The sequence below is a fragment of the Plodia interpunctella genome, chromosome 21 (genome assembly GCF_027563975.2).
Source record: "Plodia interpunctella isolate USDA-ARS_2022_Savannah chromosome 21, ilPloInte3.2, whole genome shotgun sequence".
Classification (NCBI taxonomy): Eukaryota; Metazoa; Arthropoda; class Insecta; order Lepidoptera; family Pyralidae; genus Plodia; species Plodia interpunctella.
The window spans coordinates 5,822,112-5,845,993 of NC_071314.1; the positions used below are offsets into that span (position 1 = coordinate 5,822,112).

General features: G+C 33.0%; 1 protein-coding gene across 10 annotated transcripts in view; it reads left to right on the forward strand.

Annotated features, from left to right (window-relative positions):
* Window positions 1–23,882, forward strand: part of LOC128679094 (uncharacterized) — a 232,604-nt gene that overhangs the window by 165,938 nt on the left and 42,784 nt on the right. For 4 of the 10 annotated variants that reach the window (XM_053761086.1, XM_053761087.1, XM_053761088.1 and 1 more), the window contains 4 exons: window positions 13,556–13,713; window positions 20,521–20,658; window positions 21,759–21,900; window positions 22,423–22,623. In XM_053761086.1, the coding sequence (XP_053617061.1) occupies window positions 13,556–13,713; window positions 20,521–20,658; window positions 21,759–21,900; window positions 22,423–22,623 (639 nt within the window). Of the gene's footprint in view, window positions 1–12,751; window positions 12,906–13,555; window positions 13,714–18,367; window positions 18,419–20,520; window positions 20,659–21,758; window positions 21,901–22,422; window positions 22,624–23,882 lie in introns of all 10 variants that reach the window. The other 6 variants (XM_053761091.1, XM_053761092.1, XM_053761090.1 and 3 more) reach the window with 6 other exon arrangements.

The window sequence follows — 23,882 nt, forward strand, 5'->3', positions numbered from 1 at the left end:
AATTTTTTATTTAAATTAATTTAGTATTTATTATTTTAGTTTTCATTTTTAATTTTAACTTATAGTACATATGTTTTAAATAAATATTAGTTACTTATATACTGTTTAAAATGCTGACTTTAAGAAAGTTCTACATATTTAAAAACTTTGCCTACTTAACCAATTCTTCAAACTATCAAACGCATATCAGGCGGTAGAGTTTAGAGTTTATAGATATATAAGTAAACTTGATATCCCCCACAAAGACAATATTCATATTGTAAGTATAAAATTTCTAACTGAAGCGAAACTTTTTTAATTCAATTAAAAGTTGCCACCTTGTCATACAAATTCGGCACAACTTTTATCCGCCCAATGAATATACAAGTAGGAGTGTATGACCAAAAAAAACATTAAAATTATTAGCTATTTTATGTGGATTTTTTTGTGTGTGATGAGTCAAATTCGAAGTTGACCTTAATCGGCGCGCTGCTGAAGTTTAGACAAAATGTCGTACTCTGCGTTTTAATGTTAACGTCGAAGTTGACGGTGCAACCCACCCCTAAGCCTCGGTCAACTTGACGTTGACTTAAACCTGTGGATTAGATGTAAAATGGCGTAATTTTCGTTGTTCTCCGTATGATAAAGTTAACGTCAAAGTTATTTGGTGCAATCCACTTTAGGTAGGATTAAGTCTTAAAGACAAATGACTGTCGGTATATCCCTTCAAATGAAATTGTAATCTAATAGGGATCTAAAGATTGATGGTCTCCTCGTATTTGTTATCGGTATAGGCTGATATGTAGTATTGATTGATAGTAGGCTCTCAAATTATGCTAGATATTTATGATACTAGCGGCCCGTCCCGGCTTTGCTCGGGTCATCATCATCATCATATCGATCGAGTGTGTTATTGCTAACACTGGTCATCATCAGCCTACCCTTATCCCACTTTATGTGGGGTCGGTACAGCATGTCAGTCTCCTCCACTTCTCCCTGTCTGATGTTAACCGATCTGTTACTTCCTTTTCAGCCATAACCTGCCTGATGCACTCAATCCACCTCTTCTTCGGCCTGCCCCTGCTTCTTTTCCCATTCAATTTCAAATCCATAACCTTTCTTACAATATTATTTTCCTCCCTTCTCATAACGTGGCCATCGAAGCCTCTTACTTTCCAATTTTCCTAATTGCTGGTGTCAGATTTTATTCAAGTCGCCTAAAGGCATCTGACATATTTACGACTACCTTCTTACCGCCACCGTTTTGACTACTTTATTATTAACTGATACAAAATCAGTGTCACAAATCGAATGCAATAAGATATCTCTTACTTAATAATAAAGTAGTCAAAAATTTCATTTTTGTAAAAAACTTATTCCAATGTGACATAATTTGCTTTTGTGCTAATTATATGTGCTAATGATATATGCACATGACTGTATCGTATTTGTAACAATGTATCTAGATAAAACAGGAGCTAAACAACACAAAATACAAACCATCATTTGTTCCATCTTTATTCATAAGCCGGAATAATTTCTGGACGGCCAGCAAATGGTGCCGCGGCAATTAAGCCAAGAATCCATATTAATTTCTGGAGTATTGGCGGGAATCGGCTGGGATGGAATTAATGATGATGTATGGATTGAAACTATAGATCTGATCATGAGAGATCTGAGGATGAACGGATGATAATACCAGTTGCCAGTGAATAAAATAAAATGTTTGCATTCACATAATGAAACACGATAATCAATTGTCACTTTAATTTATCAATTTCATGATCAACATTTAGTATTTTATTGTTCTCATTAAAGTATAATTAATTCGCTTTTTGACTCCAACGCTTTCACAACGTTCATTCGTAATAGACTTTGATCAAAACAAAAACAGATGAGAATAGAATATCCCACCAAAAACATTTACATGTAAAAATATTGCCAATACGAGTCTAGTTTGCTTCACAAAGTCTACACTTTAGTTAAAATGTATGAAAAAGTGGTCAGGTCTCATGTAGAGCCAAGATTCTTGATCTATGCGCCCTAACTTTACCAGACCTAACTTCACATACTCTATATTCTAGTTAAAATGTGTAATTCAAACCAAAGTTACGAGCGTTCAAAAATACGACGAAACGGTTCAAGAAAAGTTAGGTAGTGCCCTTGCGCTTCGTTTGGCTCGTCTTGGCGGGCTGTGCCCCAAGATGAATATAGTAAATCGTGTGATTAAATTGTTGATGATGATGATGATGATGATGAAAAAATCAAATAATTAATGAAAGTGACATTTAATTATCGTGTTTTATAATTTAAATACTTTCACGCATTTTATGTTTTGTCGAGTCAATGTTGATTTCCTATAAGGAAGTGATTTTGTGAAAGGAGACGAAAGTGTATGTTAGAAATTAGGTAAAGCGCGTACTAGTTTCTTGACATTGACAGACTCATATTATGTGTTGGACTAGCCAATTTGACATTAGAAGGTAATCTAATACTACTGCATACCCTATATTTATAAACTAAAGGTTCAAAATAATGTTCATATTACCCTCGTATATTTAAAAATAATCTTTCAGTGTTGCGCTATATTCTAGACCCGTCCAAGTAGAAGGTTGCTATCAATTATTGCGCGTCAGTGGGTACCGTGCACTAGGTAGCTTGCAACTTCAATTTGAATCTAATGATATATGGTTAGATATAGCATTTATCTGCGAAAGCGGAACAGACTCGATTTTCATACAAACTTTCAGTCCCCATTATATAGCCCTCATAGTAATTTCTGGGTTAAATTTTGAAATAAAAACCAGCCTATGTTTGAACGGAGTTCTTTAATTACATGCATACTAAATGTCGTCAAAATCCGTCTAGCGGTTTAGCGGTGAAATCGGAACAGACAGTTAGACGGGCTTTCGCATTTATAATATTAGTATAGATTTGTGTCCCGTGCTCCAGGCCTATGATAGGATAACTCACATAATGTCGTAATCCTTCTTTTCTCCACCTGGCAACCCTTGCATAATGAGCTATCGACAAATCGCTGGCTTGGCGCCAACTCGTCGCATAGACAAGGGTGTTTCGAACAGTTTTCTTCACTATTCGTGTCTAAAATGCTTTTGTTATTTATCAGCATTTTCGGGTCAATGAACTCTGTAAATATTGTAAAACCGTAGCTTAAATAACTAAAATTTTGGTAAAAAAAATCAGCCAATTTATTTTGCTTTGCAAAACAAAACACTATTGCTTTTAATATGATAAAGTATAGTTTCATATGACCGACAAGACTAGTTTGCTATATATGTAATATTTGGAAAAAGAAGATGTATTTTACGAGTATTTCATTTACTTGCAATGTAAGTCCCTATGTCTTTTTTTTTGGCATTCGGATGGAATCTTGCAACTCAATTTTGAAGCAGATATCTTCAACTGATTGAGCTGAAATGTTGTACACATGTTTAGATTGAATGACTATGTTAAGGATGACCTGATGGTGCACTCACGAACGGCTCTAGTCGTTGGAACTCCTCGACGGTTTGAATTAGTGTCTCAAATTGAATGCAATAAGATCTCTCTTACTTAATAATAAAAGCGTGTGTCAAAAATGTCATTTTTGTAAAAAAAACTTATTCCAATGTGACAAAATTTGCTTTTGTGTTAATATAATTGCACATAACTGTACAAATAACATATCGAATATTCATTATTTTTCATTTCATGTAAACGTTACTAAGTGGAAATTCAACTGCGTAACTAGTTAAATAAATAAATATATTAGGACAAATCACACAGATTGAGCTAGCCCCAAAGTAAGTTCGAGACTTGTGTTATGGTATACTAACTCAACGATACTATATTTATAACAAATACATATATAGATAAACATCAAAGACTCAGATCAATCAGTAAAATATCGACAGGGATCGAACCCAGGACCTCTCGGTTCAGTGACAAGAACTTTACCACTGCGCCACCGAGGTCGTCATAGTTATGTAACATTCGGTTCGGTAGTGCTGGATTTAGCGCCTGACTAACTTGGTTACATACTAAATTAATTCTATGAATATTCCACACGAATTATCTCAATAATGCAATACAATTTCTAGTCAGACATATAATATGATAATTCAAATGTATATATCAGGTGAAAGAAGAAAACGAATGCTTTGTATTTAATACGTTTTTTACAAAAAATTACATTGTTGACACAAGCTTTTATAGTTATCAGATAGATTTGCATTCGATACGTGACAAAAAAATCTTGTCCTTGCGGTAAACCGTAGAGGGGTTCCAAAGTCTGAAGCCGTTCCTGGGTGCACATAGACACATAGTTACATTGCAAGCTTGTAAAGACAGCTCATCCTTTAACAGCTTTATTGGCTACTTGACTGGTTATATACTTCAAGGTATTAAAATAATCAAACACGTTTACGTGTCACTGAAACTCATTCAATTGTATATTATTAATATTAATAATAATATTAATAACAGCTTAATATTATATGAATATTAAGCAATTTATTATTTTTTGATTCAAAGATTTAAAGATTCAAACATTTATTTGCCAACTATGACTCATAAATACAATACAGGTGTTTTGTACAATTATTTTTTTTTTATTATTTTATTTCACATATAAAGAACAAATATATATAGTACATAATATAAGAACACTGACAAAAACCACAGAGGTTTGTCCACAGTGAGCATCAACGTCAGCAGTAGTATAAAATATTTTGTATTAATCACTTAAAAAACAAATACCTAGTAGTAAGTTGCAATCTAACACAATTGTTCGATAAAGTAGGACTTAAGTTTATTTTATTTATTGTTCTTATCATAGCAACTCAGCGAGTTGTGGTCAAAGGGAATCCTTTTTAAATTGTGACCTTTTTTACATAAGAAAAAAATATGTGATTAAACTAGTTGGAAAATAGATAATTATATCATTTAAGCGAAAGGGAAATAGACTTCTAATGAAAGGTTAATCAAAGTATCCATACTATCCATACTTGATGTCATAAATGCAAAAGTCTTTTGTCTGTTCTGCTTTCACGGCCAATCCGCTGGACCGATTTTATTGAAATCTGGTATGCATATAGTAAAAGAGCCCCGTTCAAACACGGGCTCCATTTTTTTTCAAATACCATCCCCCAAATTACTATAATGAGGGTATTTTTTTTTATAAAATAAATACAAATAAGAATAAATACATGTCTGTTCCGATTTCGCAAAGAAATTCAAAATTTATACATAAAAATAATCTTAAAAGCTATAACTAAAACTACATCAATAACTAAATAATTTCACTCAATCGCATTCGGTTCCGACTGTCTGCTAATCGGTTCTCGATGCAGCTATAAATCGATTATAGTTCGCAAACTATTATTGCCAGTTTTCAATGAAGTTAGCAATTTGTTCGACCTATTTGTAGGTATTCTACTTTTAATAAGAAACGTATTGAGACTTTCATCTGAATTATTTATGAGTATTTTCACAAGTTGTAGATATAGTATAAATAAAAATAAAACAGGCCAAGTGCGTGTTTTGCCACGCGAAAGTATGGTGCCGTAGTTGTTCCATGGCGGCCGGCTCATAACGTCTAAATACGGGCTCACACAGGACGATGGTAACGGAATTTAACTAGAGTTATAAATCCCAACTGTACAGGGGAAGTTGAAAAAAAACATTAACTATCTGAGCACCACCGCGTGAGGCAAGCAGTGGTAATAAATATTGAAAACCAGAGCGTCATGTAAAAATATAGTAATATTTATTTGATAAAACAATGCCAAATGTTCGAAAAATTACTTCGTTGGTAAAATTCAGTAAAAAAGGAAAATACAAAAAGTGAAAATTAATAAATTCTATGTAAACCAAATTTACACCATGTGTTGAACACCATATGAAAGTAGATAATAAATCAAATTAAAAGATTAGTGAATGCTTTTGACTATAGTCTGGGAGGCGGGTGTAGACTTTCGAGTAAAACTGGGTCATTGCTACCCTATCCGAAGTTGATAGATAGATAACAAAAACTCTACTTTGATTGTTGTGATCTCTCTTGTTACCATCTCTTTATACATACTATCAATTATCTACATAGTTGGTTTTTAGTTAGGTATGTTTCAAGTGAATCTGTTCTACCATTGAAATATATTTTCTTTCTAAACTAGGTATATGTTATGTTTTTTTTTAATTGCTTACTTACTTACTAGCTTTTGCCTGCGGCTTCGCCCGCGTGAATTTCATAGAAAAATCTCAGTATTTTTTTTATTGCGTACTCTGTAAGACTGGTAAACATATATGATTCAAATTCGCATTTTTTCTCATCTTTAGTTCTATTTCCTATTTCCCGCTGCGTGTCTCGTCCCGCAAACTTGTCCAATCCAGATTCCTGCTATGTAATGTAAAGTAGATATCCCGTACCGTTTCCTACATATTGTGCCATCATGTTTTTTACAACGTGTCCCGTCCCGTTTCCCACTACGTGTCTCCTTCCCATTTCCCGCTCCGATTCCCACTCCCGCTTTCTGCAAAGCGTGCCGTCCCATTTTCCATGACATTTTACGTCACGGTTTTTTATTAACCACAAACTTAAACATTTTTTGTATTTACTATTACTGTTATTTACTACAAAATGTAAATGTGCCAATTTTCAGCTTGTTATTTTGAAAATTGTACTAAGTCCCATACAATCTTTTACCCCCCTTTTGAAGGGGTTGATTGATCTGGCTGAATACTAAAATGCCTATAGCAATCTCAGATAATGTAGCTATCTAATAGAGAAATAATTTTTGAATTCGGTTTGGTAGCTTCGCAGATTACCCGCCTCAAACATACAAACTCACAAACGCTTACCTCTTTTTAATATTAGTATGGATTTGTGAGTGAGACACCATACCGTGATTTAGATATTTAAAAGTTTTAGTGGCGCCATCTAGTGATTTATTTCGGAAGTACAATATATATATCATTTTTTCTGAGCGAAACCATAGCGCGTTTTAAAGGTCTTGGTGGCGCCATCAATCATCTTTATGTTCAAAACTAAAATATAACAAAATTAAATTGTAAATTGATGCCTTCCAATTCTATCTATATCAGACTTTCATCGATAAAAAAATTGTTTATTTCTGTTTACACCTTTCTCCAAAATTTTAAAGTAAATCGTCTCCGTGGATTGTTATTTTAATTTTCCTGCAGGACCGTCCTCATTTTCCGGAATGAAATGTCTATAAGATTTTAACCCGGGATTCCGAAGAATTGTTGATTCATAATTAGTTTTTCAATTATCCTACGGGAACCTGACCATTTACCGGGATGAAATGTATCTAATTTTCCTACAGGACCTTCCTCATTTTCCAGGATGAAATGTCTATAAGATGTTAACCCGGAATTCCGAGGCATTTTTGATTCATAATTAGTTTTTCAATTATCCTACGGGAACCTGACCATTTACCGGGATGAAATGGATCTAAGATGTTAACCCGGTATAAAAGGTACCTAAATACCAAATTTCAAGCAAATCGGTCCAGTAGATTTCGAGCGATGCGCGTTCATACAGACAGACAGACAGACAAAAAAATTTCAAAAATATATTTTCGTCATCTATATCAGTAACTAAGTATATCCTTTGAAGAATTAAGAAAAAATATCCAATGCACAAATTTGTCCTCTCTTCAATTTTATTATATGTATGTATTGATTTATATTACAAATTCAACTTTATACATTCTGTTAAAGTTGTTATTCGAAAATTCATGTTGTTATTCGAAAGTTGTTATTCGAAAGTTCATGCGCACTTTATCAAATCAAGTTTAAAAGTTTATACTTAATTTTTTCCAAAACTACTATCATTTCTTTCCGATATTTTTTACCTTTACAATTGCCTTTGTAAGTATACTATCAAGAATTCTTCCGTATCTTAAATGAAAATGGAATTTTGGTTTTTCTTCACCTTTGAAGTGTTATCGAAAGTAAACAGTTATATGATTTTAGTGCACGATAGAAAATTCTCTTGTAACACTTCTAGTTTAACATTGAGACATAAAACAATAAATACTGTCCTAGAATCATAGCCAGACACTTGACGGATACTAATCCCTTGTTTCGTTGGTCTGTAAAATCTAGGTCATAGCTATTGGAAGTCGAGCCTCACGTCGATGGATAAACCAACAAGCCGTGCTGACGAGGGGTACGGCGGACGTTTTCAATTTCGTATTCGAATTTCAAATCGGTTTTTTTTTCTTTTTAAGCAGTATACTCAAACCATGTTCAATAGTATTGGTCTCTTCTACTAAACCGAATATATTGATTGGAGAATCGTGATACACTGGAGCACAATTCGTGCCATTTTTAATTCCGTGTTCTTAAATATTTTAAGTTAAGCGTATAACTCAGACCATGCTTAATGTATCTTCTTCTAAGTGACACCGTGGTAGCATAATTTTGACAATTCGTATTCGCGCCATTTTCAGTTACATTCACCGAGTGACAGTGACATGATTTTATCTTCAAACACCTATGTTTTATCAAGATCGTAGTTTATTTTTATTTTTTCGTTGATTAATTTTAATTTTTTGCTTGAAAACTGTGTGTATTTTCAAAACGCCATTCAGAAAATACACAATATAATAAAACATTAACTGCTGTGTGTTAAATCCGATACTTTACGATGTCTCCATAAGACCGCGCCACTGGCTATCCGAGAGTACATTATTGTTATGTTCAATTTACGCTCAAGTCATAATTAAAGTTTATTTTACGTTGTACTTATTTAAGTCACTTATATTTTATCTTGTGATGTATGCATGTTGGAAGCGGTGGTGGTGTAATGGTTACGGTGCCTGTGAACCGAAAGCCAGGATCCCATATAAACTTGGTCTTCGAATTTACCAACTCGGCTCTGTCCAGGCCGTAGTCAAGTTACTATTTTTCATCAGGTATATTAAAGTATTTTCACTAAGTAACAGAAAATATGGCTATGTATCAGTTAAGTATATAGCCAATCTGGCTCTTCAAATAGTATCTTCAGTTTGTGGCAACATCTAAAGTGCTTTTGTAATACCTATTCTCGAGGTTTAATATCAAGTAAGTAATCTCCTATTTCCACAAATGTCGAATGCAAGCCAGATATTCACTTGGGTCTACAAATGGCTCTTATATTTCTCACGGTTTACTTACTCAATTTCAATGTATACTACAAATTTATATTTATATTTAAAAAATGGTAAGCCCTTCTGGCATAATAGGGACCAACACTGTTTGAATGTTTCTTTCGGCATTTCTTCTCAGCAGTGGTCGTTCCGAAATGCTAGTAGTTTGCAGCTTTGGTAAACATCATTTAATTTAGATTATGACGTGAAAAAGTGCCTGTGAAGGCCTAATTTCTGAATAAATGATTTGATTTTGATTTTGCTTTTGATTTCCTATTGACACACTTCTTGACGACCTCGGTGGCGCAGTGGTAAAGTGCTTGCCTCCGAACCGAGAGATCCCGGGTTCGATCCCCGGTCGGATCATGATGGAAAATGATCTTTTTCTGATTGGCCCGGGTCTTGGATGTTAATCTATATATGTATATGTTATAAAATATAGTATCGTAGAGTTAGTATCCCATAACACAAGTCTCGAACTTACTTTGGAGCTTGCTCAATCTGTGTGATATATTTATTTTATATTTGTTTTCGTCTTGTTTATCCCAACTGTTAACAAATAAAAAGGAACCGCTTTTATTTTGTGATTTCAACAATTTTAACAATGTAAGTTATTAGTGTTAATAATGTTCTAGAATTTTCCATGTCGTAACAAATCTTCGTCTCGTCGTCTTTTATATATTTTTTAGGATTTCTTGGTCCGTTCCAGATATAAAAATGAAAAATGGTTTTGTCAATTTATCTAATTTAGCACCAAAAAAAGTAATAAACCGCGGGTAACAACGCGAGGCGCAGCTAGTTACAAAACAATGTAAACTCCACAACGCTAATAAAAATAAAGGCATACCAAAATTCCCTCCCTTTTCTATTAAGCGTCAATAAACTATACCTTTTCTAAAAATAACTGTCGATTTCTAACCGCCGCCAGCTACTTAGATAAACACGTGTGTGAAAGCGAGGCTGTGTTACCAAGAGACTATGTCTATAGTCTGTGATAATATCACAGGCCCTTCCCGGCTTCGCTCGGGTCAAACCATAATTAAAAAGTATGTTACTCCTGAAGGTTGCGTCCATCTCTGTGCTTATAATGAAAATCCGCCCAGTAGTTTATGAGTTTATTAATTACAAACAAAAATACAAATATTTTCTCTATAATAAATTCGTGTGGATAGTATGAATGAACTGACGTAGATACTTCAAATTTGGAAGCTACACTAGTATATGATGGATTGAATCAAAATATTTATATTAAACAAATAATATTTTCTAGCACTGATTGCGATTCCTGTAGGCATATTATTCTAACTATTATCTTTTTCTTTGTTGATACTCTTTTATCCGGTGCCTTCCTCAACCAGGAAGCATCGGAACCCAAGGTTCGCTTTTCTACTTTTTCTTCCAATCATCTTCATCCTTATTCTTTTGTGATCTGATCTCGTATCTGGTCATTCAATTGCTGTAAATTGTTTTTATATTTATATTTCGGAAATGTTTCACCAGTAAAGCTATATTATTCTATAGATACATATATTGGGATCAAGACTCATTATGACCTCTATGCTACGGTAATAGAGCGGAATTTGTAACCATTTTGGTAAATATAAGTTAATGAGCTTCCCTACAGCTATTTGTTTGAAGCCAATAAATCAAGTCGGGGAATATATCATGAACAGGGTTGCCAACTAAATAATATTTTGTGCTTCTTCAGTTGGCAATATTGACAACGATATTAGTTATAGTAAATGTAAGTTTGTATATTCATTATTTTATGTTCGAAGGTTCTCTTTATTGATTGGTAGAGAAAATAAATAGGTCAATAAATTAGTTGCGCACAACCCAATAGGTTATTAATATCTGTAGGACCAAAATACATGTATAAATTTCGAATTTTTTGAATAATATTTACTAAATGAAAGAATAATATTTAGAAAAATGATTTATTATTTTACGTATTTCTATCAAAATCATTACGAGGAGAACGTAACGAAGAGAACGTAACTTTATGGTTTTACAATAAAATTTAACTTTATCAAACTTTATTTTTTAATAATAATAATCTCTGATTAAATGAAAACGATATACAGAAATAAAACAAAAAGTAATTCCAGGCTTGATCAGAGAATATTTTTTTAAATAAGAAAGTTTTTTATGTTCAAGAACTTATAACATATTAAATATTTAAAGTTCAATAAATAAATTAAAGTTTCGGATTCATAAACAATAAAATGTAAAAGAAAAAGCTCAAAAGCTGTGTATAAATATTAGATAATAAAAATATAGTCACAATTTCTCAGGTACGCTTATAAAATAACTGATTTCAAAGCGAAAATTCAGAATGAGGTCGAATCTCAAACTTTCGTAATCCCATCGCGAGGCAATCCAATTTGACAGGCCGTTTGAACTGTCGGATGTTGCAGTTTGAGGATCATCGGCGGCTCGGGCATTGAAGTTTTTTGTCACTGGCATCAGAGAAATAGCGGTTAGCGGTTGTTTTCATTATATGCGAACAGTGGAATTCTAAATTTAAATTGAAATGTTTTTATTTACTCAGACGAAGCGGTTATTTTTATTATCTGTGATGATCAAAATTCAGTCGTTTCGTCACAATCGTCAGAAGTAGATACGATTTTTTTATCTTGTATCTAAAACAAGTAAATATTTATGCGAGTCTAATTTCGTCAACAATTTCACGTGTAATGTCAAGTTTTACAATTATTGTAATGTTGCATGTATTATACACGAAATACTTCATGTACTTCCAGCAATTTTACATATAATTTTCATATTCATTTGTTTTAGCAAAACATCTAAAGAATTAGTTTAAAATATTTAATTCCATTCGTTTCGTTTTGCATTTACGTAAGTAGATGTATTGCTTGCTTTCTCAAATAAAATAAAATTTAGTATAGCATAGATTTTTTATTTGTTATATTACCCTTAGATCTAGTTTTCTCCTATTAATATTAGTTAGATTAGCAAAGTTTAAATAACTAGATCAATCAAAAGTTTTAGTATCAATTCCTTCATGACAACTATAACACCTGATTTACTTTTATATGCACCACATGAGTAAAGCCACGCGAATAAAATAGGAATGTAAGTGAAGAGAAAGATCACAATAGGTATCTTGTATACCTATTGTGATCTAAATGCGCGATACCATCCATATTGGCGTGTTTTCTGCCGCACTCGTGAGTGGTTCGCACGCTGTGACTGAAGCAGATTTAAAATAGAATATCGATTAGTCTCTAACTATTGATCTCCTCTGCTACATAGTCTTCATCTAGTTAGATAAGATAGTAAAGTTAGATCAGTTTAGTTGTAAAATTATATAAATGATTGCGCTAGATGTTTTTTCTTATATTTCAAGTAAATCCGCTAGGTATGTAAATGCCTGTAAAAGTTGTTTTTATTTGACATTTGTTTTATGTTTTAAATGTATAATGTAATAATCTAAGAGCAATTACAGTTTTAATACGAAATAGTTTTTGTAAATACCTTTTAGTATCGAATATTGTAATTGTGTTCAAAAATATTATTTACAAAAACAAAAGACGAAAAAATTCTTAAGTCAAAGTTAAGTTTATAATTCCTTTAGATTTTACGTCAATTTGTTTCTTTAGTCACTTAATTCACAATGGCGCTTCCTTAGACGTCATCACTTAATCTCAACACAATTTTATTTAAACAGTATGAAGAAAGTGCACTAACAATTTAAGAACTGTAAATATTATGTACAAAAATATCGAAGAAACTATACCGCTTATAAGAATCCAGGTAAGTCTGAGCTAGATAATTTAGTCGTATTATTTCGTTAAAAATAAATATAGTTCAAGAGACGGGAACTACAGCACAGTTTTGCGCTAGCTCGTTGACTATAATCACAGGTTAAGTCGCATAGAAAATTTTATTTTTCGAGTGGCCCTGTAACATTTTTAAGAAACCTTTGCACTAAATTGGATTTTGGCCTACCTGTCAATTTGAAAATAAAAATATACATTTTGACATGTTTTTATTTTTTGTATTCCTAAAACTTCATATATGTATGACAAGTTTATTAAGTTATTTTTTTTAATCGACCCATGAATAAGTAATTTGCACGAGAATAACACCACAATGTTGCATGAAAACCTATGCACAAATGCATGTTTAATATTTTATATGTATTCAAACTAGATAGTTGAATGCATCGTGATAAAATTACTGATTGACACCTTTAGTTCCCATTTGGATGTTAAGTTAATTTGAAAATAAAGTCCTTTTGGTATAAAAGAATTCAAATTACACTCACCAAGAATTAAAAAAAAATAAAGAAATTCAAATGGATCACAAAAAATAAAACAAAAATCTTGGAACCAGCCAGTAACTTTTTTAATCGATTATATTATATATTTTTTATTTGTATTTATTATTTTTTTCATTGCCAGGCAGAAGAAGGCACAGGTAGAACATCGGAGGGGGAGGACAATGATGGCAGCGAAGTCAACATCGGCTCCTCTCGGGTTCTGTCGGCTGCTACGTCGAGGGAAGAGGACGATGATTCGAGCAACAACGCCAGTAGCGAAAGCAAGAGTCCTGGACAGAGGTCAGTATACATTATATAGTTCAAAAAATTGTTTTAGTTTTAGAAACGTATATATCTACAAAGTTTAGATTCTGAGGCAGCAATTATAATTATTATAATCGAATAATTTCCATTAATTTACGATCCAGTTCAAGATAGCAAAACTCTTCAACAAGCAGTTGATATGAGCTGATGATGATGAGAAACATTAATTTATATGTATTTTTATGATGAGTTACATTTGCTTACTTATAAAAAGTTGAAATATTTTTAACAGTCCAATAATCGAGTGGACCCCTTCTACAATATAAATTTTAGTAGTTATAATTATATCAATGTTTGCTGCCTTAGTATCTAATAATGTAAAAAAATATCTGATGAATAATTTTGTATTTAATAAAATTGAATTAAATTATTTAAAAATTATTGCCAGAAGACACTTTAATATATTTACCATCATACAAATAGGTTATTATACTCCTATAGATTCTGCAAAATTTAGGTCAATTTCTCTGAATAGAGTAGTTCTTATTGCATTCAAATAAGAGCTTCTAATACGTGATATTGGATTAACGTTATCAGATCTCTATACCCAGCTCATTAGCTAGTTTTTAGCTAAAATATATTACCGCTATAATAATAATGAAATCTTATGAGGAAAAAAATCCTCATTTTGTTGTAATGTGAGGTTTACCCATTTTGTTTAAATGTGGATATAATATTACAATAACGCGAACGCAATACTGAACCATTGCAATAAGCGAGTACTCATTACTGTTCAACATATTATTTAATTTAGTGACATAGTTTCTTTTAAAAATCTTCAGTAAATTAATAATCCAAACTTAATTAAAATACCTACCTACATACGGTAAATAAATAAATGTTACTTCTCATAAATAAATTGTATGAAATATCAAACTTTTTCGATGATTAGTTCACTATAAATACACTTCGATAATTCTATTAAATAATAATATGTGAATCTTATGAAAAACAGTGAATCGTAAAATTGTATTTGTAAGTTAACATTTGTATTCATTTGTCATATGAACATTGTTATTAACATTTACTATGGATTCTGTCCGAAATAAAGAAATAAGTATTTTTATTTAAGTGACACCTAGCTGGCTTCGTCTTGCTGTGACCTTGCATGGCGTCACCTGTACTTATTATTTTTGTATATGGCTCGACAGCGTATTCCTCTCGTGAGTGTAACTATTGTTCTACGCGCGTACCTAATGCTAACGAAACGTGTGCGAAGGGCATAGACACAGAAATAACCTTTATAAATAAATAATAAATAAATAAATATACTAGGACAAATCACACAAATTGAGCTAGCCCCAAAGTAAGTTCGAGACTTGTGTTATGGGATACTAACTCAACGATACTATATTTTATAACAAAAACATATATAGATAAACATCCAAAACCTTTGATTTAAGCATTGTAATAATATGTGTGTAACAATTTTAACTAAACTTGTGACCGGCATTAAATACTAATTATTTGACTACGGTGCTGTACAATCTATGGCTCTTCAGCTGTTCTGTCCCAACTGCCCCACGTCCTGCACTATGGAGGACGTGAACGAGACTAACGACAGAGCGATCAGTGCGGCCACATGCTGGTCGAACACCGTTCGAATAGCCATTCTGTCTCGACAAGAAGAAGAAGAAAGAATCGAGGACATCTGAATCTAAATAATTGCATAAATAAACTGGAAGTGACGTTTTCCAGGTCAATATAAATTTTATCCCCAACATTTTATTACTCTTTAAAGATACGAGAAACTTTAGGAAATAAAGCGGTTATACTAAAAGTTAGTCGATGTTGATTTTTATTTTCGAATATTTCCCTCAATATAAAAAAGTTTTAACTGATCTTACAGTGAACTTTGATCAGAAATACTGATGTTATCACGCCAGACTCATGGCAGCACCAAAATACGTATTTTGAAACTGTCAATGACAGATTTCCATGACGGGTCATCCATATTCAAATTCGTAAACAGAGATACCGATAGAATAAATATGCACCTACCTAATATATCAAAGCAAAACATACAGGTATATTGAGTTAGCCCCAAAATAAGTTTGAAATTTGTATTATGGGATGCTAACCCAACTATATTTTATAACATAGGTATATATAATATAGATGAAAATCCAAGACGTAGGTCAATCTGAAAAAGTTAAATTTTCCATCTTGACCTGACCGGGGTTCGAACCCGCGACCTGCAGCGTAGCGGTAATATATTTTGTACGGTATCCCTTATCGTGTGCCGGGTTCCAACGCCTATCTAGCCACTTTGTATGGAAATTTTTTATCTAATTTGTCTACGTTGGCTCATTGTAATCTTCGTCTTTGCTCAAATCAAAGGTTATTTCTGTGTCTGTGCCCTTCGCACACTTTTCTTTAGCAATAGGTACACTTACGAGATGACTACGCTGTCGAGCCATATGCAAATGGCCAAAAGCCTTATAAAAACATATAGGTAAAATGTTTATTTACTAGTATTGTATACACAGGCGCAATAATATTTTTCAAATCTTTTTACACAGCCATCTTTGTCTTCAATCAAAACCAATTGACTTAACCTACGACATGCCTACACATATTGTATGCAAAAAGGCAATATTTCTTGGAAGTCTACGATTGTCGGCCACACTGCTATTATGAGATAACCTATTATTGCCTGTCTATTTCCACGTGACCTCGTGTCGAATTGAAGTGCATTTCGTATCGATTTGCCACAAACTTAGTTGATTCTTCACTAGAAATTTGCTATAATATCTATGCGTTAAACAATCAGACAATTTATAAGTACACTAAATAAAAATGAATCACGTAGGTAATTAATAAAAGTGATCAATCAAAGTGACAGACAATTACAATATCTGATCATACAAATTTTTTTTTCCTAAAAATACGATATTCGGATCCTTAAACAATAAGTAAATCAGGTCATTAATAAAATTAATCGATGTGACAGAAAATTATCTGATCATATTTTTTTTTTTTTTAACCCAAATACGATATTCTGAATCTTGACACTCACATCATTCCTTAAACAATAGTAAATCAGGTCATTCATAAAATTGATCAAAGTGACAGAAAGTTATTATTATCTTATCAGATCATTTTTTTAACCCAAATAAGTATACGATATTCTGATCCATGCCACTCACATCATTATACTCATCGATACGTGATCGGGCATCTATTATCGATTTGTTTTATTCTGGGATTAAGGGCGCCAACGGCATTGAAATATTATAACTATATGATGTCAAGGCATGTCCATTTTTAATGAAATAGCCTTGCAAAGTCTAAATTAACATCCTCGGGGTTAATATAAATAAAAACGTACCCTATTTTGTACCACATTAGGCATATTTATAATATTTTAATAATTCATTTTATTTACAAAAGAATAAAGTAATAGGTAGGTACATTTTCACTTATTACAATGCTCATAACAGCGCTTTTTCGGGCTTTCATACAAATAAAGAAATACCAAACTAGCGCTCCATCAAAACAAAATAGCGGCAGTGGCGTAATAATTAAGACGTGCCTGTGGACCGGAAGGTCCCAGGTTCGATTCCCACTTCAAATCGAGTTTGTATATGGATCTGACACTTGCTTCCGATGAAGGAAAACATCGTGAGGAAACCTGCACACTATTATTTATTTGGTTGATTATTAACTTGTGTGTGAAATGGGCAAGGCCATGGCAAGCCACTCCATTAATAGTGCCAAGAAAGTAGTGCTTGTTTCACTGAAAGCAAGTGGTGGGCCCTGAAAACTAATAGGTATACATGAGTCAGATTAGTATATAAACTCAGGTGCTAGAGTAGGATTCGTAGGTCTCAACCACCTGGCCACCACCGCTTCATTTTATTTAATTGTCATATCAAATATATTTTCAATTTACTAGGCTTCAAATCGATTGACTGGCTACTGAAGTGTAGGCACTAGTTAGCTATACTTAAAGTGTAGGTATTGCTCAAATTACACAATTTAATAGCTTTCCTTTATTCGATTTCTACCTGAATTCAATTACGGTTTTACTATCCCGTTAATTGAGCCAGAAGTAATACTTGGTTACTTAATTCGTAAATGTAATTTCAAGTATTTTCTTCTTTAAGGTTTATAATATACAAATGTCTAACTAGTTACTTCCCGCAGCTACACGCGATTAGTATTCTCACAGAAATAAGAGTGCTCTTTACCGAGATGAAAGATACCCTACGTGCTTCCTTACCTTCAGTATCCTGTATTTCCGCTACGCTAATCTTATTTGTATGCGAAATTTCAAAATCATTATAATACGAATTGGAAAAATAATTGTATCATGAGAATCATTAACCACGTTTGGCGCAAAGCTCGGAAAAAGAATGTAATGTACCTTAAATGTACCTAGGTATTTATTTACCAAAATTGTCTTTGGTAAGTTCAGTTGTAATAAGTTATAATCAATAACTTAAGAAATGAAAAATATCAACGGTACATTGAAATAATGTTTTACATAATATTTCAACTAAATTTGCGTCACACGACATTACCCTATTTGTGCCATATTTAGAGATTAAAGTCTTGTAGACTTCCGTTTTTATTATTCAGATGATGTAAAGTAAATTTATTCGCAATTATCCTATTTTTGTACTAGATTCTTGAGCAAGTTGACTCCATTCAGCTCGAATGGGAGACACGATGACATGTAAGTCTGTGGCGCAACCCTAGCTTCGGGAACGCTTAGCTGACTTGCGGCCCTAGCGCACGACCCAATTACGAATGCCATAGAATGGTGGACAATCAAGTGACGTTTGGAGTGGCTATCTACTGATATTCACAATTTGACTGATAGCTAGGAGATAATGCTTTTAGCATTAATTTCTTCGTTTCAATACAAATTAATTATTGCTTCTTAATGTACGAAATGACTTCAAGTAATTAATTTACTCAAGTTTAATAATTGAGTGATTTCATCTATTTATGCGTATTTATAAGACATGGTTTTGTTTTAGGGAAACGTACTTATTTTGTATTCACTCTGAACAATCTTTCACAAATGAACAAATTGTCGTAATATAAGTACAATTCAACAATAATATAGTTTAATAAACATGTTGTCTTGCTGTACCTTAATATCAACGATAAGTTTCTATACAGAATGACATGCAAAATGAAAATTAGCTGAAAATAAAGAAAGACACTAGCTAATAAATGAAAGATTGTACTTTGACAAAATAAATATTATGTTTTATTTCCTGTAAATGTAAAAAAATTACACGAAAAATTAAATTAAATATCAGTAAGTGGCCATTTCATTCGAACTTTGATAAACACCATATTGCATCTGCCGATACGTAATACGTCCCAACCGCCTACCACGAAAACTTGCATATTGCAATGCATAGTGTAAAAATTAGTTCACGAGAAAATTTAGAGCACAGCTGGACAATCTAATTAATCACTGTAATGCTAACACCTGTATTGTCCGAACGAATTAGGCTGATTTTATTATTATGCATGTTATCTGTGGAGTCTGGAGAGTTTTAAGTTTAAACTGTGAGTTTCCACGAGTTTGCTTTCGTTCTTTTGTTTCACTGAAACTTACATTATTTACTCTACATACATCTACTTCTTTGATGTTGACTATGAAAGGGAAAGAAGATTTGTGACGTTCCACGAGAATAGGTACCTTATGGAGGGAAGTAGCTTAAGACGTTTCACTCGCTCATTTTTATTATAGATGTGCATAAAACGTCGTAAGCGATTTACCCCCATAAGGTTCCTTTTCCCGTAGAATATTACATTTAATCTTTGTTATTTTTCTGAATGAAAGCTACTTAACTAGTCTTAACTTTCTAATCTTAATTGATTTTTGTAATCGTAGAAAATCTTAGATTACAAAAATCTTTAAACTTCCATCCACTAATTTTCCAATAATATTAATTTTATGATAACTGAAACCAAATTTACCAATACTTAAATAATACATATCAAACAAAATTTTGATTGTTGAATTGTCATACTTACCTACACACGGCCAATTGAAACTGATAAACATCTCTCGTAGAATTAGGCTTCGTATTTTTTAAAGAGACTGGAACTGGAATTGAGGTTCAAAAGGTATCAAAATATTTCTTCAGAAAAATACGTTGACTAAAAAACTTTTCCATCCCTGTTGTTCTCAGACTGAACATAACTTGTTGGCCATATCATATCGTTGGTACTCATTGTTTGTCCAGTCCGCGTATCAGTTTTCGCCGTACAAATTGTGCGGCATAAAATATTCTTGGCACGTAAATTCTGGCATGCAAGTTACATAACAGTCATATTTCTTATACCACAGTTGCTTACATCAGTATATGCTGATGCAGTATTATGGGGGGAGGGTATTGGTTATACGATTATGATAAGATAAAAAAATGAACTGATTTGTTTGTGTATAAAATTTAGAAAATTATGAAATTTTGAACCTTCATCGCTTGCTGTTAAAGTTTTGGAAAATCTATATAGGTATACACAGTTAAAAATTGTGTTTTACAAGGTGAATATCCAAAAAAATGATATATCTGAGATTCTATTTTTCAAATAATCATTAAACTAAACTTGATTTTTAGAGATATCAATCAAGATTCCTAGCAATGATTGTGCTTCAAATATTCACTAAAAATCGATAAACAAAACGGATATATCGGCCAACAAGTTTGACGCAGTCCCTAATCTCACAAACAGTGGAAACTCACGGTGCGGGCTTCCACTGACAGAACTACACGACACTATCTCCGTGTAACACGAGCATCCCCTTTGTAGGCCGATCATTGCATCGAGCTCATCAAGCTCTCACAAGTCCATGTCAGAGCGACCAGCGTCTGACACTGACAAAGTCACCAAATGGCGGCATGTACAAGCGGTCATGGCATACTACCAAGCACTAAGGAAAATTAAAAGGTTCGCCTCCGCGTACTGACAACGGTAAACCCGTTGCATTTTCTAATTGTTTGTTTAATCCCACTTATGTGCTATCGTCTGTGTTAGGACTTCGGGAATGGTATTTAAATCACTGGATTTTGTGTGTTTTTCTTGTGGATATTGTGTCTATTATAGCTCACTTTGACAATTAATCTTTCCTATTTTCAGTTGGGAGTTTTTAATGTTTCATGTTTTTCATTTCAATTGATAGAAATATTAGAATACTCTTGACTAATTAGAAGCAGAATAGTTGATAGTTTTAGAAACCTACGTTAGTTATTCGTCTCACTAATGTTACTCTACAAATATACTTTTATCGATTTGATTTTTTGTTTATCTAGTAAATTGCCATGCAGCATGAGAATAACGGTAGAAATGTTTATTTTGCACGTTAATAAATAAAATTTCCAACCCTTTAGCTTAGCGGAACAATATTGACTCGCTAAATAAAATGCTATCTTGTAAATGAATATTTGCTGCATTGATTTCAAAATAGTGACAACAATATGACCTAAATCAGCGTTAAATTATTTAATTATTGTAATTAAACTCGTCGACAGCAACATTGAAATACATAAAATGGCACACATTAATTATTGTTGAATTAATGCAATAACATAACGTAAAATAAATACTTATTAATTAAAAACAATGTAATTTCACACTATTTTTTCATTTACATACATTTTCAGAGTTATATGAGTCACCGTTAGCATTAATTTATATTTTGAATGTTAATTCTTTTTCGTGAAAATGCTAGCATCTTATTCAGCGTTTCAAATTAAGACCGCTTTGCAAAAAGGGCCAGTCGCAATTAAAATTTTGCGAAGCGCTATATGAATTAGAAGTATTTTTTTAAAACTTAAGTCTTGAATCTCTATGCGTTTTCTAATTTTCAACAATTTACAAAACTTTCAACAAAAGTCATCTAATTCAACTTCCTTCCTTGTCAAACTGTAAAATAATAAATTCATCTTATCTACCTTCAGAAATTCCTGGTAGCATGGCTCCTCTGCTTCTCCCTCTTTGTAGTTAGCTAGCTAGAGTTGTATTAATATTTGAAAATGGAATTAATTCAGAACAAAGTCCAACCAAAGGTGGAGGAAGCTTCGTACGACGGTGCAGATCGGCTCCGCCATCCAGAAGAAGCCTACTCTAAAGAGAGAGGATTCCTTCCTCAAGAGGTTCTCAACGCGCCAGACGCCGGCTACGCAGGAAACTGTGAGATTTTGTAATATTTCTATGATTATATAGTCTTTTGAAATAGATTGAAAACTTACTATTGGATGTATTTATTTGCTTGGTCTAACATCATTAATATAGAAAATATAATAGATACAATATATTTTGAAGTTATTGTAAAAAACAGAGTGTAATAATATAGCGAAGCTAGCTTGCCTTGGGTGTAGCAGCTGTGAAGAAATCGAAAAACGCGCAGATTAGAGGTAGTGTTTCGTTTACAACTACTCATTTGTATAGATTCAAAGTAAAACTAATCGATAATGTATTATTTGAAACTTACAAATAAGAAACTAAGTACAAAGGTACTACTTATGTTTATATAAATTTCTTCCAGTAGGTACACCCGGGAAATAAAAATCTAACTTAAATTCACACTTAACTCATAATTTTTATAACATTGTAGTATTTGAGGTCTTATCTGAGCGTTTTCCCGGTTACTACCTCAGCCATTGAGCGTTGAAACCCAGATAGTATAATTTGAGGTTATGTTCACCAATACAGGTGGAAGATACGGGTTCGGAGGGCGCCACTGGCGACGGCCACAGAAGCGCAAACAGGCAGAGACGGCGGAAAGTGCGCGCGCCCCGGAGTGTGGTGAATCCAGACGAGAACTTCTACTTCTACTGGCTGTGGCTCATCACGCTCTGCGTTTTGTATAACTTCTGGACTTTAATCGTGAGACAGAGTTTCCCAGAATTACAGGTTAGTTTCCTAATTAATCGTATAATTATTGACTTCAGTTAACTTTACCAGAGTATATCTGTATCTCTTTCTCTCTCTCTCTCATCAGAGCGCATATCCTCTAAATTTTTATCAGAGCTAACGTAATGTGAGTAATAAACAAACAAAAGTCACATTTAAAAAAAAAAAACATTTACTCATATATAATAAAATCATTCTAAATCTAATTTGTTATAAAGTCTGCTATTTCCTTTGTGTACTCAGGTACATATTTGGTCGTTCCAAGTACCCACTTTCCAGTACCTTTATACAACCATAAATTCAAGTAAGCTTTGTGAATATTTACCGCCCTCTAATTGTACTCTTATAGGTACATTCCTTGAAAGTAAAACCTTCAAGAAAATTTATTGGACAAATTATACGTATGCAAGTGTAAGGGTAGATGTGAGCGTGTGCGTGTGGTTCCCACCCTATAATAGAATCACTCCTTATCATCCAGTGTATGTCATAGTAGCCGAATAAGCGATAATAATTTAATATACTAGCAGCCCGTCCCGACCTCGCTCGAAATTATACCCCTAAACCTTCCTCAGGGTCTCTATTGGTGAAAACCGCATGAAAACTCGTGCAGTAGTTTTTGAGTTTATCGCGAACAGACAGACGCGGTAGAAGACTTTGTATTATAATATGTAAGGATAAGGATAAACAACTGACAGTTAGAACCAGCATAATTTTCAGAGGTTAAAGTTAACGTCCAAGTTGGCTAGTGCAACCAGGTAATTAGTTGTACGGAGTGCAACGCGAATTCAATTCCATGAGTGCAACTCACCCTCTGTATTATTAATCTGTGACTAAGGCAAGTCGATAGCTACATTATTTCAATGGCAGAAATTTTAAATTGAAACTTTATTGGACTGGATTGAAAATGCCTTTATAGGGAAATGGGATTTTTATTTCATTTAGTTATTTTAACGTTTAAGTAGGACCCTAAGTCCTACTTAAACGTTAAAATAATACCAACGAGAAAATGCTTAACGAGACTAAATTTATATTTACTTTCACTGTTAAAAAATAATTTATCAACAGCACACCAAGTTACCCTACATGAACCTCTATGGCGCGGTAATAGTGGCGAGTTTGCGATGAATTTGGGAAGGTTGATGTGCTGTTGACTACGAGTACAAAATACTGTTTACAGCACATTATCATATAACATTCATTCCTTACAAACTTAATTTAAATAATGATACAACTATATTTGGCAACCCTAACAGGAACTG